Source organism: Cyprinodon tularosa, unplaced genomic scaffold, assembly GCF_016077235.1.
Source record: "Cyprinodon tularosa strain WSP-4 unplaced genomic scaffold, ASM1607723v1 ctg430, whole genome shotgun sequence".
NCBI lineage: Eukaryota > Metazoa > Chordata > Actinopteri > Cyprinodontiformes > Cyprinodontidae > Cyprinodon > Cyprinodon tularosa.
In genome coordinates this window covers 893832-920559 of record NW_024039153.1, presented here as the reverse complement: position 1 = coordinate 920559, position 26728 = coordinate 893832, and the positions used below count along the sequence as shown (strand labels likewise).

At 37.1% G+C, this 26728-nt stretch overlaps 3 protein-coding genes across 3 annotated transcripts in view; 2 read left to right on the top strand and 1 right to left on the bottom strand.

Annotated features, from left to right (window-relative positions):
* syne1b (spectrin repeat containing, nuclear envelope 1b) overlaps positions 1-10656 on the top strand; it is a 178025-nt gene extending 167369 nt beyond the window's left edge. Inside the window, exons 144-148 of the mRNA XM_038299516.1 lie at positions 263-391; positions 517-729; positions 1436-1528; positions 4389-4447; positions 9733-10656. Coding sequence (XP_038155444.1) covers positions 263-391; positions 517-729; positions 1436-1528; positions 4389-4447; positions 9733-9976 — 738 coding nt within the window. The 3' untranslated portion in view covers positions 9977-10656. The remainder of the gene's footprint in view (positions 1-262; positions 392-516; positions 730-1435; positions 1529-4388; positions 4448-9732) is intronic.
* A 122-nt stretch (positions 10657-10778) lies between these two features.
* LOC119792775 (coiled-coil domain-containing protein 170-like) lies at positions 10779-15109 on the bottom strand. The gene is made up of 4 exons (XM_038299549.1): positions 15095-15109; positions 12682-12837; positions 12253-12527; positions 10779-11058 (listed from the first exon to the last, which is right to left on the bottom strand). The coding sequence occupies exons 1-4, from the start codon at positions 15107-15109 to the stop codon at positions 11016-11018; spliced, it is 489 nt and encodes a 162-aa protein (XP_038155477.1). The 3' UTR covers positions 10779-11015.
* rmnd1 (required for meiotic nuclear division 1 homolog) lies at positions 14841-24820 on the top strand. The gene is made up of 12 exons (XM_038299519.1): positions 14841-15004; positions 15472-15899; positions 15997-16102; positions 17404-17479; positions 22113-22152; positions 22225-22325; positions 22412-22518; positions 22598-22662; positions 22750-22826; positions 23039-23159; positions 23269-23385; positions 24725-24820. Exons 2-12 carry the CDS (start codon positions 15498-15500, stop codon positions 24755-24757), a joined length of 1245 nt encoding a protein of 414 aa, XP_038155447.1. The 5' UTR covers positions 14841-15004; positions 15472-15497; the 3' UTR covers positions 24758-24820.
* Positions 24821-26728: the final 1908 nt, after the last annotated feature.

Here is a 26728-nt window from a genome sequence, read left to right as displayed (position 1 = left end):
TTTGTTAAATAATTGTTAAAATATGTCATATTTGTGGTTTTAGCTTTCTTCCTGTATGGGAAGCTTTTCAAAATGTGAAACATTAGTGCAGCGGTTTATGTTAAAATAAACCTTTGGGTTAAGTTGTCGCAAGCAGGTTTTTCTTGTGAATTTAGTCTTAAATTTTTATTTCAAGTGGCATTAAAAAGTCTTAAAGTCTTGAATTGAACTTGCCTTATGCTGTAGGAACCCTGAGTTCAGTCTTTAAGTTTATTCCCACCAGGACTTTCATGAGACGAGCCACGGTCTGCTCCTCTGGTTGGAAAACATCGATCGCAGAAGGAATGAGATCGTCCCTATTGATCCGATCCAGGACAGTGATACTCTTCACGAACATCATAAGACGCTCACGGTATAACACAGTTTTGATGTTAGATGATGATATGAAAATTACTCAAATGCCAGAAGTCAGGTCTTCTTCATAGATAAGATTTGCATAACTTAAATCAGTTTTCCATAACTCTCCAAATCCTACAGCAAATCCGCCAGGAGTTATTGGACTCTCAGCTTAAAGTCGCCCCCCTACAAGACATGTCCCTCCAGTTGCTGGTCAACTCTCAGGGAGGTGACTGTCTGGAGGCCAAGGAGAAGGTTCATGTCATCGGGAATCGCCTCAAACTTTTACTAAAAGAAGTAACTCGAGACCTCAGAGAGCTCTCTAAACTGCTGGACATCACAAGCAGCCAGCAGGTAAGAGACTCAAACAGCATCTTACAAAATGATCCCTACCTCTTGGTCAATCGTTTTTTTTTTACATTTTAATTCAAAGCTGTTAACTTAGTTTATTTTATTGAGAAGTTATGTGGTAGACCAACACCACATAAAGCATATATTTAGAGTTACACTAAATATTGTATATAACTTTATTAGTAAGTAGTAATCCTTAAAGTGTCATGCATATGTAGCCTTCATTCTGATTTCCATTCCTAGAAACAAATGTTACCTTCGTTGTAAAAAAAGTTAAGTAATTTTTCCTGGATGGAAAGAATCTACTTTTTCTAAAGCTTGTCACAGACTCTCAGAGTCATTCACACACGTAAATATGTTCATTTATTCTCTTTTCCTGGTAAAGTAAAGGTGATTAAAATGTGGAAAAACCTTCAGGGGCGTGAAAACTTTTGTAAGATTCTCCTTGTTCAGTTTGAACCTTTACTTTCCAAGACCTTTTACACAGAATATCAAATTTTATGGGACGTCTCAGATTAACAAAAGATATTCACATTATTATAATCTATCTAAATGTTTTTTGCTTTTATTTGCTTTAGTATTGGAAGTCTGTTATTTAATTCAGATTAATTCAGTAAGATAAAGTTTTGGGTAGATGTTCAGGTTTGAAACACAGAATTCCTAACTTCTTGCATTTTGGGATTTTGTTTTTCATTTTTCCCATTTTCAGGATTTGTCTTCTTGGTCGTCTGCTGATGAGTTGGACACGTCTGGCTCCGTCAGTCCGGTATCAGGAAGGAGTACACCGAGTCGGACACGATCGGTAATGTTTTCCTGTTTACGGCGTCCTAGCAGAAATGGGAGTTTAATAACACCTCTATAACCCAATACTAAGAGCCCCAAAAGCCCCCTTGAAGGTCCAATTCTCCCCCTGTCATCCTATCTCTCTTTACATGTTTCCTCTTCCAAACACTTTATCTCATTTTAGTTTCATACGTTTTACAAACCCTTTGTTGTTTCTGCATATTTTGTTTGTTTTTTTTTTGTTCCTGGGAAACTGGGTAATATTTTATTTCTACTTCATGTGTTAACAAACCTGTTCGGTTTTATGTTTACAAACCTATTGACCGTTTTTCATTCTCCTTTCCTGTTTTTCCTAATTAAAACTTTTACTTTTGACTTTCGTCTAACCTTTATCTGCGACGGAGTATTAGGGCCACACATGAAGAGAAAAAATATTTTTGCCATGACGAGATTAAACTCGACATGTCGACTTTAAAGTCGACATGTCGCCATTAAATTCAACATTTCGAGAATAAAGTTGAAATGTCATGTTGAGTTTAATCTCGACGTGTCGACTTTAAACTCGCCATTTCGAGAATAAAGTTGAAATGTCTTGTTGAGTTTAATCTCGACGTGTCGACTTTAAACTCGCCATTTCGAGAATAAAGTTGATATATCGTGGCGACTTTAATCTCGACATTCCAAAGTTTGGAGAAAAGAGCAACCGCGCTCCACAGCTGCAGTCTGCGTTTTAAGAGTGATGCAACTGTATAACTGTATAATCATCACAGAAAGTACAATTTGACCAAATCATCTACACAAGGCATGTCTGATTCTGGATTCTGTGCATGTATCCTGTGCAGCGGTTGGCTCTCTTGAACTAATTTCAACTTTATTGTCGACACGTCGAGATTAAACTCAACATGACATTTCAACTTTATTCTCGAAATGGCGAGTTTAAAGTCGACACGTCGAGATTAAACTCAACATGACATTTCAACTTTATTCTCGAAATGGCGAGTTTAAAGTCGACACGCCGAGATTAAACTCAACATGACATTTCAACTTTATTCTCGAAATGGCGAGTTTAAAGTCGACAGGGCGAGTTTAAAGTCGACACGTCGAGATTAAACTCAACATGACATTTCAACTTTATTCTCGAAATGGCGAGTTTAAAGTCGACAGGGCGAGTTTAAAGTCGACACGTCGAGATTAAACTCAACATGACATTTCAACTTTATTCTCGAAATGGCGAGTTTAAAGTCGACAGGGCGAGTTTAAAGTCGACACGTCGAGATTAAACTCAACATGACATTTCAACTTTATTCTCGAAATGGCGAGTTTAAAGTCGACAGGGCGAGTTTAAAGTCGACACGTCGAGATTAAACTCAACATGACATTTCAACTTTATTCTCGAAATGGCGAGTTTAAAGTCGACAGGGCGAGTTTAAAGTCGACACGTCGAGATTAAACTCAACATGACATTTCAACTTTATTCTCGAAATGGCGAGTTTAAAGTCGACAGGGCGAGTTTAAAGTCGACACGTCGAGATTAAACTCAACATGACATTTCAACTTTATTCTCCAAATGGCGAGTTTAAAGTCGACAGGGCGAGTTTAAAGTCGACACGTCGAGATTAAACTCAACATGACATTTCAACTTTATTCTCGAAATGTTGAGTTTAATGTCGACATGTCGACATTAAACTCAACATTTCGACATTAATCTCGTCATGGCAAAAATATTTTTTCTCTTCATGTGTGGCCCTAATACTCTGTCATATTTATCTCACCTATAGATGTATTTATTTTTTAGTTTGTCTGTGGTAAACCTGTTACACCAGCAGTAAAACTATAGGTTGTTTTTTTAATTATGAGAAAAATATATTTTAGAAATCATTGCATAAAAATTTAAGTATTTCAACTCTTTTTTGATATACAAACACAAGCTCCAATGTATTTTATCTGGACTTCATGTGACGGATCAACCAGTTACGGAGCATAATTATAAAGTAGATGGACAATTATTCATTGTTTTGAACTTTTACACCCAATAAAGGTCTAAAAATTGCGGCATGCATTTTTGCACCTTGACTCTCTGAGTTAATAGTTGATAGAACCTTTGGCTTATGTCTCTATCCGCTTTGAACATACACAGTTCCAAATTTCAGCCTTTTGTCCTTAATAGTTTAAACTCAGATTGGTTGTACATCTCCATCTAATCTAGATTTTTAATGTATTGCCACATACTTTTCAATTAGATGTAAGTCTTGATTCACTCGGCTATTTTCATTATGAGTCAGGCGGTACCGTTAGCATCTCAAATCTCTCTCTGCCTCAGATGATTTCCAAGCCCAAGTATCATTTTTTCTCTCCTTTATCATGTATGCACATTTCTGTGCTGGTCTGTCACATAAAGCCATATTTAAATGCATTGAAACTTTAGGTCGTAGCGTGAGAGAATGTAGAAAAGCGGAACGGGTAGGACTGCTTTTGCGAGACACTGTGGATTCTCAGCTACGATAATAGCAGAACATAGTTTTATCAGATCAATCCAAAAAGGCATGTCACTGCTTACACCGCTTGTTAGCGATGCCATTGTTAGCAAAGTCATGCATCACATTTCCTGACGTGTAGCTTCGTATTTGCAATCACTCACTCATGAGTGGAAGAAATTCAAAGTAGTCACACACTTTGAAAAGCCACATCTCTTATTATTCTAAATTACAAAATCTCTCATATTCATGTCTGATTTAAATTTTTTTTTTTTGTTATTTAATTTTATTTGCTGCTCTTTTTCATTTTGGGTTGTCTTTTCATCAGTAGCTTTGTCTTGATTTGCGTGGACTGAAACATACTTTCTTTCTTTCACCCTCCCCTCCCCTGTTCATTGCAAACAGCAACGGGGCAAATGTAGTCTGTCACAGCCGGGACCGTCTGTGAGCAGTCCTCACCACAGGTACCTTTTTGTTGCTTCTAGCACACCTAGAAGATAATGGAACTCAACCCATGATGCACTGGGAGACCACTTCAGGCTCTCTAATATACACCCTGTCTGCATTTATCCCTATTTCGCATTTTAATAATCATGCCAGCTCATGATATTGAATTCCATCATCTTCTGACAGTCTAGGTGCTCTGTGTAGGTTAGATGACGAGGCGAGTTGCAGTACAAACATCCACCAAAGGAATAGTCATACAAAGAATAGCGACAGGCTTCTTCTGTCCTTGGCTGCTTATCTAATATAAAGCAAACACCTAATAACACTTCCTCGCTGTTGCTCAGCAAACACACATACTCCCCCTTTCCCTCAAAGCGCCGAGCCGATAAATGTCTGCAATGAACAATGCAAAAGCTGCCGTTTTCTTTTATCTCTGGTGCTTTCACTCTCTCTCATGTTTGTGATGTTTCTTCACTGTTGCTGCTATCTCACCATCTCCTCCTCGGTGTGTCATGTGTGAGTCTAACCTCTCAGGTGTTCCTCTGTGAGGCAGTAAAGAAGTTATTTTGGTAAAAACGTGCCAAATGTCAATATTTTTGTTCAAGAAATCACCAACTGTCTTATACCTTTAAAACATGTTATTGGGTAGAAGCTATGGGTCGTTAATCAATGTTAGTTTTTACTTTCAGTCTTATGGGCAGGTACCCCGGGCAGCATACAAGTACCAGATCTAAAAATAGAACTTAACCTCAATTGTGCCCTAAATAAATATATACTTTTTTTAATTCTTTGAAAGCACTAATACTGTAAAAAAAAATATATATGTGATATTTTTACTGTACATGATCATACAGACACATACACTCACCGGCCACTTTATTAGGTACCCCATGCTAGTAACGGGTTGGACCCCCTTTTGCCTTCAGAACTGCCTTAATTCTTGGTGGCATAGATTCAACAAGGTGCTGGAAGCATTCCTCAGGGAGTTTGGTCCATATTGAAAGGATGACATCACACAGCTGCCGCAGATTTGTCGGCTGCACATCCATGATGCGAATCTCCCGTTCCACCACATCCCAAAGATGCTCTATTGGATTGAGATCTGGTGACTGTGGAGGCCATTTGAGTACAGTGAACTCATTGTCATGTTCAAGAAACCAGTCTGAGATGATTCCAGCTTTATGACATGGCGCATTATCCTGCTGAAAGTAGCCATCAGAAGTTGGGTACATTGTGGTCATAAAGGGATGGACATGGTCAGCAACAATACTCAGGTAGGCTGTGGCGTTGCAACGATGCTCAATTGGTACCAAGGGGCCCAAAGAGTGCCAAGAAAATATTCCCCACACCATGACAGCACCACCACCAGCCTGAACCGTTGATACAAGGCAGGATGGATCCATGCTTTCATGTTGTAGACGCCAAATTCTGACCCTACCATCCGAATGTCGCAGCAGAAATCGAGACTCATCAGACCAGGCAACGTTTTTCCAATCTTCTATTGTCCAATTTCGATGAGCTTGTGCAAATTGTAGCCTCAGTTTCCTGTTCTTAGCTGAAAGGAGTGGCACCCGGTGTGGTCTTCTGCTGCTGTAGCCCATCTGCCTCACAGTTCGACGTACTGTGCGTTCAGAGATGCTCTTCTGCCCACCTTGGTTGTAACGGGTGGTTATTTGAGTCACTGTTGCCCTTCTATCAGCTCCAACCAGTCTGGCCATTCTCCTCTGACCTCCGGCATCAACAAGGCATTTCCGCCAATAGAACCGCCGCTCACTGGATGTTTTTTCTTTTTCGGACCATTCTCTGTAAACCCTAGAGATGGTTGTGCGTGAAAATCCCAGTAGATCAGCAGTTTCTGAAATACTCAGACCAGCCCTTCTGGCACCAACAATCATGCCACGTTCAAAGTCACTCAAATCACCTTTCTTCCCCATACTGATGCTCGGTTTGAACTGCAGGAGATTGTCTTGACCATGTCTACATGCCTAAATGCACTGAGTTGCCGCCATGTGATTGGCTGCTTAGAAATTAAGTGTTAACGAGCAGTTGGACAGGTGTACCTAATAAAGCGGCCGGTGAGTGCAGTTCGCTAAATGTTTTTTGACATTGGCTGATAATTACAACAGCTTATTTTAAATGTATATTTCTCTACAAATAATTAACAAAAACTAATTTCTCACTTTGTTTCTTTGTGAAATGTGAATGAAAATTTTCCATTGGTGCTTCAAAAATACATTTACTCTGGATTTGACCAAAAATAGCTGAATGAAACTAAACTGTTAGAAACGTACACCATTCAGCTATTTATCAAACATTTTGACCACACTGAATGTTGATGGTAGATTCTGGCTCTTGCTGCGGTGCACCGCCTGCATAGATTAGGCTTCCTGTTTCACATCACCATTCATTTTAGTGAAGGCTGCTGCTATTGTAGGGAAGAACTGCTTCTTTATAAGAGGACTGAGTATGTAGAGACAGAGAAGCAGCTTTTCCTTAACAATTGAACATAATCAAACTAAATGAGAAGTTTTGCAGTCATTAAAAAACATTAAATTCTGTTCCCATTAAGTTTGCATCAGCAAAATAACTTGGAATCTGAATTAATGATCGGCTAAAAGGTGTAAAACTCTGGACATTTAAAGCTAAACATATAAACTGGTAATAAAAGCAATGGAGAAATAATACGTATCAGGTTGAACTATTTCAACATTATGAATGTTAGATCATAATAAGATCATCTTTACAAATTTCTTCTACTACTAAATAGGTGGGAAAAGCATGCAGGACGAACCTCAAAGGCATTTATTAAAATATGTTACTCAAGTGGGTGTTAATAGTTCAACCAAAATATGATAAACCATCATGTAGTGACGATTGTTTAAATAGTAAGGATGTTTCCTTTCAGAGTAATATTTATTCTTGATCACTTCATTTTGACATCATAGGAGTTGTTCTTATAAAAGTAAAGCAAAGTTTATTGTCATGGAAGGATTACATTTCTTTTAGTTCATAAACATATCGTCTGCCTCCATTTTGCTCTTTTAGAATGATAGTCCGTTGCAAAAGTGTTTTTACTCATTAAACTTATTTGTGTTTCATCAAACCTCAAACCTGTATGTAGTTAGCTGGGTTTTTATTTGACAAATATATTTTAAAGTCAGAGAAGAATTAAAGGCAGTTTTAACTTTTTTGCTTTTTACAAAATCAGAGGTAAAGTGTGGCATATTTTTTATTCAGTTACCATCATTTATATTCTATGAAACCGCCTTTCACTCCCTTTATATCGGCATTTGGAGCCATTTTCTGTCAGCTTGAAGATAGAAACTATTTGTGAACTATTTGTGAACAGTCTAACACATTTTGCTGGAAACTAAAAACCTTCATCCCAGTCTTAAACGTTTAGCAGCTTCCCTTCATATCCAAACAGCCACTGAGAGCAGCAAATAACTAGCTGGAAAGCTTCCCCATACTATGGTGCCACCACCATTTATTAGTTGCAATGTTCAAGGGGATATGAAGTCTTCATTTTCCACAGAAGCACCTACCTTTGTAGGCAGACCACATAGTAGGTCTTTTTGGTGCTGTTCCATAATTTTCTTAATAAAAACTTCAGAAAACAGTTGGATTCAGAGATTAAATTACAAATAGCACTGGGTTTTATCTCTGGGCATCAGAGATCTTTATTTTTGAAAGTAAAAGCTGGAATGTCATGAACCGAGGACAGATGGACCCAGTATTCAAGGAGAGACAGTCAGTAGGAAAGTTCAAAAAGGTTTATTAAATTAACTAAAAATTAAATGGAGCTGTGGCTTGCGGACACTGCAGGATGGGGGGCGGGGCACCACCCAATCACAGACACTCTGGTTAAACAGTCCAGTCCTAGAAGGTCCCAAGTGCTGCAGTTCCAGAGGACATGCTGGAAGCCGATCCTGGTCAAGGATCCAGAACAGACAGGGACAGGATCCAGATCAGGCAGGAACAGAAACAGGTGGCAGGATCCAGACTTCCAGGCATCCACAGGCTCCCAGGAGGGTTCAGAGTCTGACTGGGACCAGAAGCATGACCAGGTGGTCACGCACAGGAGCAGACAGGATCAGGTGCAGATGAGCAGGCCCAGTGGAAGAGGGTAGCCGAGACAGGACGTGGAATCAGAACTTGAAGCAGGACTTTAAACTGGTCTCCTCCCTGGAGCCAGGCTTACTGAGATAAAAACTGAACCCCCGCACATATAGAGCCAAAAACCCAGAGGACTCCGCGGGGGAGGAACAGTGGACGATCAGGAGACGAGACAAACACTAAAACCCTCTTTTCACTGGCTGCTAGGATCCAGGACATGAACCAAATAAAAACTGAACAGAAAGACTGACAGAGAGACAAGCAATGATCTGGCCCTGAATGCTCAGGCTGAACTGAATATAAACCAGAGGAAACAGGTGAGAGGAATAAATTATAATGGAGGCAGGGAGGGAAAATGACAGGTGAAAGGAATTATTAATTAAGGGAGAGCAAACAGGCCAGATCATGACATGGAAATCCTTTTTATCTTTCTCTTTACAGTACTCTACTTTCTGCCATATAACTTCCATAATAAAAACATTGAAGGTTGTAGATTTATGAAGTGTAAAATGAAGTAGTGTGAATTCCTTTGTACATTAGGCCCTCTTTAAGTCAAATGTAATGAAGTGATATATTAATGAGATAAATAGTCAGAGAAAAGCTTTTTCAGTTTGCTGTGCTCCTCTTGCCGCGGCACGCTTTGCACTTTCCTCCATGGCCCAAACCTTCCGAGTCAGCGCAGCTGATTCCTGCAGCATGCCCGTCGTCTTTTATCCTAACACCTTCTGCAAAGGAATGCAAGCAAACATTAAGTGTATTTGTCTGGTGCAGCACTGCAGTGCGAATGCTTGAATATTGTTTCGTCACTGTCTTTGTTATCCTGTTTGCCCACCAAGTTTCAGTCAGCATGTGGATCAGTTTTAAACTTTGTCCGCTGTGTTTAAAGCATCTTTCAAACACATCCGTGTGCTCTGAAGCACTGACTAACATGTCACTGAAAGGAGATCTTATTTGGATTAAAAACAGGCAGACTAAGCTAAACAAGTGCACATGTGTAGAGGGGAATATTAGATTAAGATTAAAGTAGGATGATTGTTGTCCAAATTAGATTGATTTAATTAGCTCATTTATTCTATTTAGATTATACAGTATTTTAGTGTTGGAAGCAGTGTAGATGAGCCAGAGATGATTTTTTTTATTACCAGTGATTGACTAATGCTCAGTGTCTGCTTGGTTGTGTGAGCAGGTCACGCAGCGGCGTTGGATCCGCTTCCTCCCGTTCTGATCTGGACTCAGCAAGAGGCCGTAGATCCCCGTTCTGGTGCCGCGTCCTCTGGTTTGCGCTGCCTCTCCAGCTCCTCCTGCTGCTGCTGGTGGTCCTCGCCTTCCTGCTGCCGCTGGCAGAGGAGGACTACTGCACTCAGTCCAACAACTTTGCTCATTCCTTTTACCCGATGCTGAGCTACACGAAGGGCCCTCCTCCCGTCTAGCTGAGCTTCAAGACCATCCTGCTTCTGTAATTTGGCTTTCATATGACGGGAAGGAGAAAACACAGAAGAATCTCTCCTGAGAAGCACGCAGGATTCAGCTCTCTCTATGTTCTGAAGTACTGTGTCCACTCAAGATGTAATTGGGTCTATCTGGAGGAATAGATGAGACCATCCTGTATTTTTTTGAAGACTGTCAGTGGAAAGCACCAAAGTTAAAAGCTGAGCGATAGCCTCAGACAACAAAAAGGAGCATAAAATAGTTTCCTCGCATTTATTTTTTTACCTGTACTTGGGCATGTAGTTTTAATATTTTCTTTTTATTTACTCACCTCTGTAATTGTGTCTGTGGTGAACTGTCAATTTTAACTTGAACTACATACCTTCATGTACGTCAAGCCAAGCCAAGTGTTTTATCATCAGATACAGATTAAGACTTTTAACCTTTAACACCAACCATCCATTGTCTTCTTACATTCTGTATTTTTATTTTTTCAAATGATCTGATATCACAGAGATTTAAACTTGTGACAAATAGAACTACTGTATATTTTGTATGACTATTGGTTGAGTATAAAATATATAAGAGTCCAGATTATTTAACGTGTGTACATAGTGCAGAAGGTGGAAAAAAAGGATGTAAATGCAAATATGAACAATAATGAATGCCAAATCCTCACTCTGAATATTGTCTTTATTTGATTTTCCTTTGATTAAGTTTGATCATATTGATGATTAAGATCATCAATAATAACTTAAAATGCCTGTTTTTTTTACAGTAGGACATTCATCATGTTTTTACTGCATTTGTAGGTTTTATAGATTGCATTTTGTGTTAAGAGAGGAATGGTTTCATACAGCAGCAGAAGAGCTTGAGACAGAACCATTCCTGGGTGGGAAAACTTTCTGGAAGCTCTGGGTGAGTAAAGCAGTGCCAGCGTAAAGCATCATGGTGATGGCAGACATGATGGTGGTGAAGATGGTGAAGAAGTTCCTCCAGTAGTTTGATGATTTCCTCGTTTGAAAGGTAAAGTTGTGGCGATCAGGCCCGACACTTGAGAAAACTTTGACCGGAAATCCACAAGCTACAGCGACAAAAGAAAACGCTGTCGGTTCGCTGTGATCGAATGCCTTGCAGAAGTTTTCATACAATGTGAAATTTTAAACATTTTACCACAATGAGCAGCAGACAGAGAATTATTTAATTTTAAAAATGTTCCATTAATATCAGGAAAGTGTAGAGAGTTTGCAAACAGTTTTGCCGGGCTGCACCTCTTTTATGTGTTTCAAACTGATTTATTGAGGAAACATGCATGAAAATTCAAACATCAACAAAACAAATGTGTGGGTTCAGCCTCAATCCTGATGCATGTCTACTTTGCAGCTTGGTCTCCAGACTTTGCATTTCCCCTCTCAGGACCTGGACTTGTTGCTCGGACAGCTGGGCTCTCTGCAGCGTGCAGAGCTAGAGCTCCAGCTGCTTTTTCAGCTCCTCAGAGGATCATCTAATCTCCTCTGCAGCGATACAGTCTTTAAAGCCAAGGAGAACATAAAAGGTTGTGAAATGCAATGGGTGTTGGCCTCACTTAGTTTTTGCACTAATTTACTGTAAATCAGTCATTTGCAGTGTAATGATATCTGATGCTTTATTGTATTTCTACTTTACAAGATTAATTCTAACTGTTAAACCTCTTTACCTCATCTTTTATCCGTATTACAACCACTACCTTCAATGTCTGGATTTGAAGTAGTGCGGAAGTGTGAGGAGAAGGAAATAAAAATGAACCACATTTGATTTCTGCAGCTCTAGTTCTACATTCCCTCTTTAACTTATTATGAAATCCAATTAGTCACAGATGGGCTCTTGTAAATTGGTGCTTTCTAAAGATCTCTTGTTGGTCCGTATTTTATCAGGGGGATTTTAATGAAATGTGTCAGATACTAATAAACATCACACTTTTACTTTATTTGGGTTTTATTTGATGTTGGAAATAGTGGCATTAACATCAAAATATATTATTTTTCCTTCCTCTTCATAGTTAAATACTAGTGTGTGTGTTAGCTTATCATACAGTTAGAAATAATATTGGTGTGTGGTTGTAAACTGACAATGTGGTAAAAATGAATGAGAATAAATGCATTTTGAGGTGCAATAACATTTCTATTCTAAAAGCTAACTTGCCAAGTGCAATTTATAATGACTACAAATGAAAACCATTTGCAAAACCTATTTTTCTTTGCACCCTGAAAGTAAATTCAATTATCAGATGATGTGTCACCTTGTTACTGAGGTTGCCTTGACTGTGAAAACATCTTCTTGTGTGAGGAGGATAACATGTGATGTCTTCTCCTGCGGTAGACCAGCCACCTTTTCCAGGAAAAGCTGAACTTTTCCCTGATCAGCCTTCGCCTGAAGCTCCTTAGCTTGTTTCTCCATACAGCGGGACTCCTGCCTGGCTGCCTCTATCATTCTCCTTCTGGCTTCAAGGCAATGACTTAGGGCCTGTTTCTCTGTCTCAATGCCCCACCTTCCCAACGCCAAGCCTTCTAACTCCTGAAAGCCAGTATCACACATTGTCTGATATTAGAAATAGAAGCAAACAATGATTCCATCCAGGATTTATATTTTCAAGCAGCTCATAGGGGGAAATTTACTGTAAAAATGGAAGTATGCGGATGGGAGTAGTTTAAAATTGCCTTTCTATCACTTTTATTGCATAAAGTGCTTTGGCACTGCTGGCTGTTTTCTTCTCCTGACCCAGCTCTCCCATGAGCCTCACTGCCGCCTCTCTTCTGGCTTTACTTTCCAGCTCACATGATGTTACAGTTTCCTCCAAAACAGCAATCATCATCCTCAATCTCTCCTACTCAGACAAATAATAGGAGTTACATGAACAAATTCACAAATACTATTGTTTATGTTGTCCGAAAGTTCTCAACAAAGAAAAAAATCACATGTAAACAATCCTTCTCTGGACTTTTCAAGATCTTCATCACAAAAGTTAGACAGGACAAGTGAAAGCTTTGCAAAGAGTTAGTTTTGTTGTATGAAGTTTCATGGCAACTTTACAGTCAATGCAAAGCTCAACCAGAGGGGGCGCTACAGAACAACCTTGACAATGTGTACATACAAACCATGTGCATACAAGACTTTTGCTTCCCCATCCATTAAAAACATAGGATATTTGTCTTTTTTTTTCATCTTATAATTTTATGTTTGCCCTGAACAATTTATCATTTGTTTTTGTACATTTTGTTCCAAAGCTTGATAAAAAAACACATATTCACTATTTTCAAAGGCTTTTACTAGCACAAAAACCTAGAATATAACGCATAACAAATGTGACAAAATCTACAGAATAAGTTGCGATTTTAACAAAGACCCTTGTGTGTCAAAAATGGTTATATGTTGCCCTCTTTTCAGATATTTGTCCATGAGCATCTAGTTAAGCAGGGGCATCTACACAGTGAATTAATCGCTGATCTCTATTCACTAGAAGAAAAAAAAGTGAAGCCACCGTCCACCATACTGGTACTCCCAAGCAGTAAAAATGCCTACATGTGTAGCATTGACTGAGTTAGTCATTGAAATTGTGTCTAAATAGAAAGTAGAGTAGGTAGAAAGTGTGAAAGGTCAATGTAGTAATTGTTTATTAAGTGGATGACGTAGTTTTGTAGTGGTTGTTGTATTTCTCATTTGAAAAAGTCATGTGCTGAAATATACTGCATGTTATATTGACGACAAAAAAGCAATTCAAACATTTGACCCTATATAGATATGTATATATATGCATATACATATACATACATATACATACATATATATGTATATGTATGTACATATAAATGTATGTATATATATATATGTATGTATATATATGTATATATAAATATGTATATATAAATATGTATATATATATATATATATATATATATATATATATATATATATATATTATATATGCATATACATATATATAGGGTCAAATGTTTGAGTTGCTTTTTTGTCGTCAATATAACATGCAGTATATTTCATCACATGACTTTTTCAAATGAGAAATATAACAAACACTACAAAACTTAATAAATACATATTTAAGTATAAACGTATATATGTATATATACATATGTATATATACACATATATACGTATATATATACTTTTGGCACATCTGTATCATTATGCGCCATTAATACATTAATTTTATTGTCATGGATTTTTTTAGGTTATATCACATGATCTAGAGACTTAATTAACTTCTTAATGACTATGCAATGTGATGTGCCTATATATATATTTTTTTTTTTACTATAAGCTAAAGTACTAATGCTTTTGACTCAACTATGGAGTACCAATATGGCGGCCGGTGGCTTCACTTCAACTGGGCAATCAGCAATCCAGTGAATAAATAGAGATTAGTGATAATAATGCCAATATTGCAACATTAGGTTGCGTTCAGGTACACCTTGTACACTAGATAAACTTAAAAAAGCGTGTTTTTGTTGTGACCATCTTATACATTTTTTACAGGTTCACAAAACCACACGGGGGTGAAACAAGTTCTTCAGGTCTATTTACTTTCTTTAAAGAGATAGCTATAATCAATCAGGAATTCTGATCGATTTAGGTTGACATAACGTAAGATTCCGTGTATAATCGCAACTAAAAGTGAAATTAATTTAAACACATCACATTGTTATCCTTATTTTGAGCGATATTAATAAATATCCCGTTATGTGACTCGTGCGGCACATTGTAGAAGCAAATTAAGTGGTTCGTGGAGTTTTAACATGAGTTTTACCTTCAAGTAAAAAAAAGGGACCTAAAATACCCTTTCATTATTTGACGTCAAACCGGAAGTTGGCATCGTTATCATCCCGGGTGAAGAGAAACACGCCTCCTGGGTCAATCAGACAAGCTGTCAAACAGTTGAATAAAGCTCAGGTTTTCTTATATCGTTGCTATTTTCCGCTGTTTAAAGGACTAATTCAACACTGGCTCATTTCAGGAGGCTTCGTTTTCCATCCTTGGTGAGTCAAAGGCTGAGTTTGCTCCCTGCTCAGTAGCATGCTGCCTGTTAGCATGTATTCAGAGGTTATTACATGCTCTGGAGTTATCACCGTAAATAAGCGCATTTTTGCGCACAAACAACATTGTTTTACTTTAGTTCTTTGTTAAGATGTTTTAAGTATGAATATACATATAAAGAAGAATTTATTTTGTTGGTATTTTGTTTATACCATGCCTTTTATCTCAGTCTAAGTGTAAACATTATGACATCACAAGTAGGGACATTTTTAGCCTTTCTTATCAGGTCAGTTTTAGGAACTCTGGTTCTCGCTTTTCTTGCGTTTGATTTGTTTTAAAGATGTGTAAAATTAAATTAGGTGCTGCACAGTTTTTGAAGAATAGAGAAAAAAAATGCTTAACCATTTATTGTCATTGTACCATTAAAGTATCTTAATCCTGTGTTTCCTCCCTGCCCCTCATATTGCAGACCCTCTTTGCATCGGTCAGAGGAAGATGCTTCTTCGGACATTGCTGACTAGACTGGGAGCCCAGCAGCTCGCTGGGGGCAAACCAGCATGTATTGTTGCTTCAGCCCCTCTCACCCAACGTTTAAAGCCCACCGGAAATACCTCCCCCCCCAGGATTCAGTCCTGGTCATCTACAGTCACAAAGAAGTTTTGTTTAAATACACTTCACCAGCAGCAGATGCATAAATCTGTGGGGCGATTTAAAAATGATCGTCTTCCTCTTTTCACATATGATCAGGGACGTTTTTATTCAACTAACATTGTAAAGTCAGTCCTAAAGCCGACATTAAAACCAGCAGTGGTGCCTGCTAAAGGAAAAAGGCTTCCTAAAGGACCACGAACCAAGCAGCCTTCTCGGGCAAACCAGCCTTCTATGAAAGAGGATGAGGTGATTCACTGTGTGGTGAAATTAGTGATTGTTTTGTTTTTGCTGCATGTCTATAATAGGTTCAGCTAATAATACAGGTGGGATTTTTTTCCTACAGGATATGATGCAATGCATTGCCTTTGCAACAGCTGACCAGTATCATTTACCAACACTTAGCCATGACTTGGTAAACCACGGCTTTCAAGAAATAGATTTACCAAGAGGTATGCTCCATGTGATATTATAACTCACCTCAGCAGCTGATTGACTCTGAGGCATGAATTTATGGCAAGCCGTTTTAACATTAATTCGGTTGTACTGCCTTTACATTCAAGATATCTCAAATTGTTTTATGACTAGACGTTTCAGCGATTTAAGATATCTCTAATTATATTTTCACTAGTCAAAATACCTATTTGAGATATCTCTAATTGCATTCTGACTAGTTGAAATGACGTCAGACTTAACATTAACTTGTATGGAGACGTCAATTTAAGATATCTAGCATGAATTACTGACTATCTGAAATACTATGGCAGGTCATTTTAACATAAATTGGGTTATAACACCTTTACATTCAAGATATCTCAATTTGTTTTATGACTAGACATTTTAGTGATTTAAGATATCTCTAATTATATTTTGACTAGTCAAAATACCCATTCGGGATATCTCTAATTACATTCTGACTAGTCGAAATGACGTCAGATTTACCATTAACTTGTATGGAGACGTCAATTTAAGATATCTAGATTCAATTACTGACTGTCTGAAATACAGATTTCAGATTTATATGATTAAATTACAACTAGTCATAAACTAATTTCAAGATATTTCAATTTTAGTTTTGACTAGTCATAACTCTAATTAAAGGTGTCTCAAATGCCACCATAATTCATGATATCTTAAATGTATTTTAGGATAGGAGATATGCAGTTTTGACTAGTGAAAACTCAATTATAGATATCCTAAAAGCAAATGATGACTAGACAAAGAAATTTTAAAAATATCTTGAATTGTAATTTTGAGTATTCGAAATTCCTTTTAAGATATCTCTAAATGAATTAAAGATATCTTGAATTATTCAGCTTTTCCATTGAAGATATCTTAAATTGACATTCTGACTAGTCAAAATTTGTCATGATCTTTTTATTATGCTCCCAGGAGGATCATCCTAAAAAATTCCTTACTTGCAGTTTAATCCAAAGGAGGAAAAGTTAAATCATCGTGTGACGCTTTAAATAAAAAATTTGGTGTCGTAATTTGAAATATCTTGAAAGGAACTTTGACTAGTCAAAATGTAATTTGAGATATCTTGAATTATTATTCTTCCTAATCAGAGTGTAAATACAAATATCTTAAATTACCATTCAGGATAGTCAAAATGTGGTTTTGTCTAGTCAAAATGTATTTTAAGATATCTGGAACATAATTATGGACGGTCAGACGAAACCGAATTTACGTTAAAAAGGCGTGCCATATGTTGCTTCATTCTCTTTTTCTTACCGTCATGTTTTTCTTTCAGATGCGTCAAATGTCTTGGTGATAAGCACCGAAAATGTTGCTAAACCAGACGACGATGCTCTTATCTTTTTCTTCAGGTAAAAACAATAAGCTTTATTTTAAACACTTTATTTGCAATGCATATTGTATTTTTCATAATCATCTGGTTGAATATGATTTTACTTTTACTATTATGCAACAAACAGCGTTAATACATTTCCAGGTAAAGAATTTGATGCACAAGTTTGAATTTATTGGCGGTTTTCTTTAAACTAAAAATAATTTCTCCAATATGTACACAGAGCCTCACTAATGTTTAGATTAAATGTTAAATACCAGAACAGCTGCCTGGATTGTTGACTTTCCTTCTTGGCAGAGTGGATGGAGGTCATTTGGATTAGTGGGGTACTTGGGTCAAACCAAACATACTTCCCACATTTTACACATTTTTGGGGATTTTGACCATATAAGATCTTTAACATTAAGCAGCTCTATTCAGTCATAAACAAATCTTTAAGTTGGTTGGAATTGTTTTCCTTCCAAGCATCCATTTGTGTCCACTTTTCATTCGTCTGACTCAGATTGTCAGCATCAGGTAAAAAATAGATTTGTTTTATATTTCAGATGAACCAAAGAAGCACTAAGACACCAAACCCCCCCTCTTCACAGTGTAGTTAGTGACCTTTCTTAGAAGCTAATACGTTAGTCTTGACTGCAACCTAAAGCTGCTCCTCAGTAGAGGGGCTGAGCTATTTTTTCAAAAATTTAAATGTTGTATTTAACCTCAAGTGTGTAGATATTTCACTCCAGGGTTTCCTTGTTTCTCTTCCCTTTCTGTGCTGTTGGAGGTAAATACAGATGTGTTGAACTTAGTCTTGCTGTAAGTCTGAATGCGGCTCTTTTTCTGTTAGAAACGGGTCGACGATCAAGGTGCAGATAAAGTCAACTTTTCCAGGTTTTATGATTGATGTTAAATATTTTTGAACTTTTTCTTTTCATCTTTTATTTTTGCTGTTGTTTTTAGTTGTAGTGCCTCAGAATATTTAATGTAAAGTGCTCTTTAAATTATGCTGGTGAAGATTCTCAGTCATCTCGGTCATAGCCATTCCAAAAAATTAAAAGAACAAAATCCTCCAGCTGCCAACCTCAACGACTCCCCATTACTAGATCTGTTCTTTCTGTTCTATTGCATGTTTTCTAAGCATCTGTTGGGCTACTGTATGAAGCCTCAACTTGGAGATTTTGAATCGAGAAAGCTTCCTGGATGGAAGGCGAAACATACAGTGGCCGGGAGGTGAAAACCAACATTACGAAATCTAAAAAACTTTTACAAGTTCCAAAACAAATGATCATTTCAGAAAACAAATTTACATTTTAAAAAACACCTTACAAGTTCCAAAACAAATTAACATTTCAGGAAACAAAACAACTGGTCTTGTCTGAAATTCTGTTTCTCTTCCCGCTGTGTCGGGAGCGCGCATTGCAGCCAGAGAGGCGTCATTTCATTCTCTTTTAATCATGGCAAATAAAGAGTAAATATGACCAAATCCACAGGATTTGTTGTTGATTGTCAGAGGAATAAGCCCAGTTAAAGACTTGCAGGTACGTTAATTTCTTCCCATGTTATGGAGGGGAACAGATTATTTCAGTCAGCTGAAACATACATTCTCTCCTCTTCTCCTCCCATGGAGGTAAATACAGTAAAGATCAACTGCTTCCAATTCCTCTAAAATTGATATGTGTGATATGTTAAACTAGAAATGTCCCTAATCCAGCAATCTGTCATGTTTGACAGTAGAACGGGATTAACCAGAAATTCTACTGGACGTCTTCGCAGGACGTCTTAATTTGTGTGCCCTGCTATCAGCCAGTTTCCATCCTCTTAAATCAGCAATGAAAAATAAAAAAAAATGTGTTGGTGTGTTTGGTGACTGACGTTTATTTCTGCAAGGCTGAAGAGACAAAAGTTGGAGAAATACCCACTCTCTTGGCGTTGAAAAAAAAACAACACAGAACAGCGTAAGAAGACCTCGATAACGTATTTATTTTACAAATCAGTAAAAAGAGCAACCGATTAAACTGAATGTTACAAAGATGACATGATTATATGAGCTGTTTTCACCGATCAGGAGCGCCTTGAAAATGGTCAGATCCGCCTCTCTGGCTGCGATGCGTGTTCCCGACACAGCGGGAACAGACCGGTTCAGCCTCGGAGTTAGCACCCACCCTTTCTGGTTGAATTCCTCAAATGGTAATTTGTTTTGGGACTTGTAAAAGTGTTTTGAATATTTTTTTTGTTTTCTTAAAATGCTATTTGTTTTGAATTTTTAAAAGTGTTTTGTTTATTTTTTATTCTTTTATGTAAATTTGTTTTCTGATTCTGATACAAAATCTAAAATGTTTTTAGATTTTGTAATGTTGGTTTGCGCCTCCCGGCCACCGTAGAAACGTCTTCAAACTTGGAAAACAAAGTCCAGTGTTTGTTTTTTTTTTACTTTTTTGGAATCACTATAAATTACATTCATCAGTATTATTGCTTTTATTTCTTAAATAATTATTACCTTCACCTCTAATTCCATAGCTTAGAACGTCGTTTCTTTTATTGCAATTGTTCATTTAACAATCCGCACATCCCTTCTGCGCTTGCGATATTTATAGATCAGCCTCAACACTCCCACCTATTGCACATACACCTTTTTTATTTCTTTTTTTTGCCTTTGCCCATTAGCTCTCCTGATTCAAATTCTTTTAAGATCAGACCTTCAGTGGTCATTTTTTTCTAATTCACCCTAAATTAGGGCTGCAACAACGAATCGATAAAAATCGACTTTTAAAAGCGTTGGCAACGAATTTCATCATCGATTAGTTGTGTCGCGCGATTAATGCGTCATCCGCCGCCGCCGTCATCACATCCACTTGACTAAAACGGGGGAAGAAGAAAAAATACGGCAGAGCGAGTCAGCGCCGCAGGTGCAGTGTTGCCAACTCAGCGACTTTTCAGACCCCTCCAGCGACTATTTTTCAAAAAAGCGACTAGCGACAAATCTGGCGACTTTTTACGGAGTCACTGGCGGCTTTTGGAGACTCTTACGTGAAAGCATGTATCGTTCCTACTCTGCCGTGGGGCGCCTCCCCCATCCCAACCCCGTTCTCCTGCAGGAGTCCCTCTCAGCGTTGCAGGCAGAGCCGCAGGATGTTTATCCTCAGCGTCCAGACTGCAAATGAAGCGTGCATGCGCCGGGGTTGACGGCGCAAATTGATCACAATAATTAAAATAGCCTGCGCTTTGTAAAGTGTAAAAAGTCGTAACATGCAACTTTTGTCAAAACAAATGAACATGGCACGGAACCACCATGTTTGTTTGGTTTTAAAGTGGGGAAACGTTAAGTTAGTTGCTCAGGTAGCTCATCTGATGCTTTCCTTACCGTGTTAGTAGGTTACAGACAGTGATAAGGTTGGCTACTTATTTTACTTTTAATTTCATTTGAATTAGCTTAAGCAGCGTTTATATTTACTTTATAATTAAATTAACTTGCAAATTATGAGGGCAAGGCTTTTAAAGTTTAAATCTTCTGGCAAAGATAAAGTAAAGAAGATCCTGCAATTTATGGAAGTAAAGCAGAATAAAATCCAGCAAGATCAGTAATATGTCAATTAATTATCTGCCACATTCCCATGTAAATATCTGTCTTTGGAGGATGTGTTTTTTAGCACCCCTAGTTCTCTCATTTTTATTCCAAATACAATTTATAATTTGAATCACAGGGCTATTTTTATCTCTATGGTTCAGTATTTTCTCAAGTAGCAACTTTAACTGCTATACTTTCCTGTCTTAAAAGGCAGAACTCTTCTAGTCTAAAAAAAACCTCATTTGTTGAAATGGGGGGGCCTATTGTTTGAACCCCTTAGGGGCTTTAAAAACAAAAATGTCTTTTTTTGCGCTTTATGAAACAAAGTAGCCTATAATTTGTGGATGTACAGCTACATTTCTCCTGTAAGTTTGCGTAGTTTTAACACAAACATTTATTTTTCATATTGCACCAGTACAGTTAATGAGCAACCTGTACTGGTGTGCTTGTTTGTTCTGTCTAAAATGTTTATTTTGGAATAAAGAGGTTAATATAAAAAATATTTTTTGTCCGATTCATCGATTAATCGAAAAAATAATCATCCGATTCATCGATTTTTAAAATAATCGTTAGTTGCAGCCCTACCCCAAATCCACATCTACCGAGTGGAAACTTGGGGTTTTATAGAGGATAAAGCTGGCTAATATATAGTGTTCATAATGACAACCTACTTAATTTAAAACTTAGGGAAAACAAAAGCCAGATGCATCACAGAAAATATTACGCTTTAGTTTTTAAGTAAAAAATAGTCCAATATAGAGCAGAGAATTTGATTTATTCTCAGAGATGTTTAACTAAATGATATTTTAAGCCACTGGGGATGGGATCAATCTGGACAAACTACATTATATCCTGGCTTGTGCATCTTATTCTTTAATAATAATTAGAATTGTTTTCTGTATCGTCCAGAAATATATCATTAGAAGTCGGGAAATTATACATTCATCGATGGTGAGATTACCTGAATGTTTCACCAGGATCTCATAGATGATCTAAAACCTAAACTTAAATACTTTTTAAAGCTGCTTATATATATATATATATTTTTGTATATAAGCTAGTTTTCTGTCTCATCTAACACTGAGTCTAATCTGTATTTCAGAGAAGGATCAGTGGTTTTCTGGAATGTTGAGGAGAAAGAGGTAAATATGGTTTGTTTTTGTTTCCATCCTGTCAACTCCTTCGACAATGGATGTTGTTTTCATTTCCTGCAGATGAAAAAGGTTTTACGATTATTGGAGCATCATGAGATCCAGCCCTATGAAGTTGCTTTAGTCCACTGGGAAAACGAGGAGATTAACTACACCGTGGGAGAGTAAGAAAGGCTTCACTGTCACTTTGGTTTATTAGCGTTCCTGATTTTTGTTCTGCTTCCCTTTAACTTCTGAATCTCCTCCTTAGAGGAAACACGAAACTTGAAAGAGGCAATTTCATTCTTAGTTACGAAATGGATCAACATGAGGCGGTTCTGGAGAAATTTGCTTTTTCAAATGCCCTCTGTCTGTCTGGTGAGATGCAATCTTTAAGGAGAAATACTTCCTTTGTTCCGACAAGATGCACACTTTTTACTGATTCTTTGTTTTTCAGTAAAGTTGGCGATATGGGAGGTGGCTTTGGACAACTTTGTAGACTCAATTCAGTCAATTCCAGAGGTAAAAAGAATCAGATGAAGAGAGAATTTTCTAGATTCATGTGAGTTATTATAAGAAGAGTAATATAAGGTAATTTGTTTTCCTTAGACCCTGAAGTCTGGCAGAAGAGTCAAGCTTTCTTCTGCTGAAGTTATGCAGAAGATCGGAGAACTTTTCACATTAAGGTCAATTCATTTTGCCTCCAAACAGCAGCTCCTTCTTTTTCTATTTTAGTTTACAACTTAAGAGAAAGCCAGAGCTCTCCAATTACTTGAAATGCCTGATTCTTCACTTAATTTACTATCTATATGTTAGTCGTGCTGTCTTGTTAAGAATCGCCGACCTCTGGTATGACCAGGACTTTTCAGCATTTGCTTTTGGCCTCTTTCCCCTACAGGCACTGCATCAACCTGAGGTCCGACCTGCTGCTCACTCCTGATTTCTACTGGGACAGGGAGAACTTAGAAAAGCTCTATGACAAGACATGCCAGTTCCTGAGCATCAACCGCAGAGTTAACGTAAATCGAGTTACTCTGAGGAACAGAATGCAGATGAGTCCTGAATGAGGGCTTCAGTGAGAAATTCTGCCTCCTTTCAACCCGATTCTGTGATTTTTTTTTTTTTTAGGTTGTGAACGAGAAGCTGGAACATTGTACACAGCTGACTGACCTGATGAGGAGCCACCTGAGTGAAAAGCACAGCTTGAGATTAGAGTGGATGATAGTCATCCTCATTACCATAGAGGTAAACTGGGTTTACTTTAACCCTTTATCTGGGAATTTTTATTTGGGAATTTGTGTGAAATATCAAATCCAGTTAGAAAATCTTTGCTCAGCTTTTATACTTAGAACCCTAAAAATAATCCAGTTTAATCAATTTGCTGTCAGAAGTTTCCCAGTTAGTATACAGAGCCCATGTGTGTTTAATTAACCTCAGTACATAAAAGCTGTGACCATACTGTATGGAAGAAAAACAGTCTCATTGGAATCTGCCTTTTTTTTTTTACACCAAATTTTAAACACTGATTTTTTTTAGACATTGAATTCCTTACACTCAATTTTTATCTGGTAAAAATTCACCAGAAAAAAATTTAGCTGCTGGCGGCAAACCGGCCGCTTCTTCTGGATCAAACCAAGAGCCTTGGCAGACAGGGGTGCCGTAATAGCTGTGATCGGCTCAGTCGTTTCACCCAGTCTGATAAGAGGAAAAACTCTAATAGCTGTCTGTTAGTAGCTAACTGACGTTTTGTAATTCTGTTTAACAAAAATAAATTCCTCATTCAGCTGTGAACAGCGCTGCCGTTGTGTCATGTGACCAAACAAGCTAATTTCATTGGCTAGAAGCTGCTCGACTCTATCGAGTGTAGATTGCTTTGGCTTGAGTTCATCAAAAGGTCAACACTTTTGCAGCTGAATGTTTTTCTGGTGAATTTTTACCAGATAAAAATTGAGTGTAAGGAATTCAATGTCTAAAAAAAGTGTTTAAAATACGGTGTTAAAAAATTCTGTGTTTAAAATTGGGTGTTAAAAAAATTCAGTGTTTAAAAAATTCAGTGTTTAAAATATTCAGTGTTTAAAATTGGGTGTTAAAAAACGGGAGATTCCAATGAGACTATTTTTCTTCCATAAGACTGATCTCTGAAGGCCTAGAGAGCTTTTGAAACATTTCACATATTTATAAGAAGTAAGACTGCAGGTTTAGGTTTTATGGAGAAAAGAGATGGAAACTTTAAACCTGATTTTTTTTATTTCTATCTAGTTTTACTAACCTGCAGTTATTTGGCAAACAAATTTAGCAGATTTCAGTATTTAGATGTACAAATATCTGCTGCTGGAGTTGCAGACTAATGTTTAAAAAGTGGCTCAGAATAAATATCTTGATGGCTTTTTAAAATGCGTTCATAAAACCGTTTATGCATATCACAATTGTGCACTGCATTATGTTGGTCCATCATATAGAATCTTTATATATCTTTACATATAATGAAAAACAGATCTTTTTCTGTTTTTGTTTTAGTAAAGCACTGTAAAAGTCTCTCCTGCCCTGTTTGAACTGATGGATTTCTGTGTCGTTTTCTTTATAGGTGATGTTTGAACTTGCAAAGATGATCTTCTAATCTCCCGATCCAAGAAAGCACAAATCAGTAAATGGCATTAGACACTGCATAAGAGAATGCTGAGAATGCTCGTTCACTGCAATGTCACAGTGAGTCGCTGAAGCAGCTGCAAAATGTGAAGGGGACCGGATTCGTTTGAGTTTTTTTACTCCTTCATTGAAAGAAGGAACAGTTTTCAGGCGCACAATATATAGAGATTTATCTTTCTGTCCAATTTCATGGCTGCTTAGTGTCCTAACATGATTGCACTGGTTAAATATGTGATTGTTTAATGTTTATTTTGCTGAGTTTGAGTATTTAGATTTTTCAGCATTTTTATTTTATCTTCAGAGCATCATGAGGTCATACTGAACATTATTCATGTGACTTAATTCATGCCGAAATAAAATTGCCTACACAAATGTATCGGTGCTTATTTAGTCCTAATCACAAAGTGTGATTGCTGAGGGTTTTTTTCCGTTGTTTTCCTTTAGATTGATATAATCCAAATCCCTTAATTATTTTTTAAACTGACTGCTGAATAATAAACAATGAAAAAGCACAAACAATTTAAAAACAATACAGGAGATCTGGTATATATTCAGGTCTTATTTTATTCAATTAAAACAATGTTTTAATAATAAATCTTGGTAATATATGAATAAAGGCATCTCATGGTTCTGTTTTACATCTTGCCACTCTTGACATGAGAGGAATTACTTTAAAATCAGGAGAAATTGAATAAACAGAAAACTAATCAACTGCATGTTTTCTTCAGTTTTAATACAGACCTGATTGTATCAGCTGATTCTTTTATAGTTGATTCATAGACGGGAGGAGAAGAATGGAAAAAGAAGTAAAATATACCATGATTAAGGCTGTGCAGATTACAATCCAAACACTTAAAAGTCAGTGTTTGTCTACATTAAATATCAAAGGTCTCTACAGTGCTATGGCATGCTTTCTACTCCCCTTACTTTGAAATTCAACAAAGTATCTCTTTTTGATTGCAAATATACGTTGCATAGCCTGTATACATTTAAAAAATATGTACAAGATGAAATATATATAATAACATATCTGATGTATACTTATAAAGCATGAAAAGTGTATTTATTACTCTCTTTCGCCTTTCTCAATTACAGCCAGAAACTTTGTGGTACTCTCCTATAATTCTATTATGTAGGGCAAAATAAATTAGAACATAGTTGTAAAGTGGAGGGAAGATCATATGTGGTTTTCAATAGGGCTGTAACTGACAATTACTTTGCTTACGGGTTAATCTCAATTATTTTTATGGGCAGTTATGGCTCAATTACTGCTGAGTTGGTTGCTCTTTTTGGCTTTGGCAAATCTGACCTAAAAAGATGAGATGCTTTTAAGGAAGAGAGACGGCAAAAAACTCTTAAAAAGAAGGAAATCCCCAAAATATTAAATTATATATAGTAAAAACACTATGTGTGATTGCAACAATCCTGAAATGTATCCAGAGCTACAATAGAACCGCTTGGAACAAAAAAGATTGGTGTGTTTAAAAATAAAAACAAAATCAAATCTAGACCTGAACCCTGTTGAGAATCTGTGGCAGACCCCATGCTCCCCACCTGATCTGATTTGGATCTGATCTTTTATGTAACAAAGAAATGCTTTCAAATCTGGTTGTGTAGAGCTGGTAGAAACATACTCCACTTAAAGCTGTATTCAAAAGAAAAGGTTCTGTAAAAGTATTGATTTTTGAGGGCTTAAAATCAACTGACTTCCACACTTTTCAGATAATATGTAGGTAAAGACAAGTGAAAGTAACACTCCTTACAAAATACATTTAAGTTGATGAAATCTGAAAATGTTCAATAAGTATGAGTTCTTCACGGCATTATAAGTGTAATAACTGAACAAAAACTGAATGGGCAAATTAGATAATAAATAGGAAAAGCTTGAATTACCTACATTAGTATATAAAAAAGATGTGTGCAGTGTCAGAGTAATATTTTT

What these genes read in the sequence shown, in the direction of transcription:
- LOC119792775 (XM_038299549.1), bottom strand. An exon ending in AAGCACTTTATGCAATAAAA is followed by an intron (nt 12,528 to 12,681) that starts GTGATAGAAAGG and finishes ACTGGCTTTCAG; the next exon opens with GAGTTAGAAGGCTTGGCGTT. An exon ending in AAGGCAACCTCAGTAACAAG is followed by an intron (nt 11,059 to 12,252) that starts GTGACACATCAT and finishes TTGTCGCTGTAG; the next exon opens with CTTGTGGATTTCCGGTCAAA.
- rmnd1 (XM_038299519.1), top strand. Translation starts at nt 15,498, where the DNA reads ATGCTTCTTCGGACATTGCTGACTAGACTGGGAGCCCAGCAGCTCGCT. An exon ending in AAATGCCCTCTGTCTGTCTG is followed by an intron (nt 22,519 to 22,597) that starts GTGAGATGCAAT and finishes TTTGTTTTTCAG; the next exon opens with TAAAGTTGGCGATATGGGAG. An exon ending in CAATTCAGTCAATTCCAGAG is followed by an intron (nt 22,663 to 22,749) that starts GTAAAAAGAATC and finishes TGTTTTCCTTAG; the next exon opens with ACCCTGAAGTCTGGCAGAAG.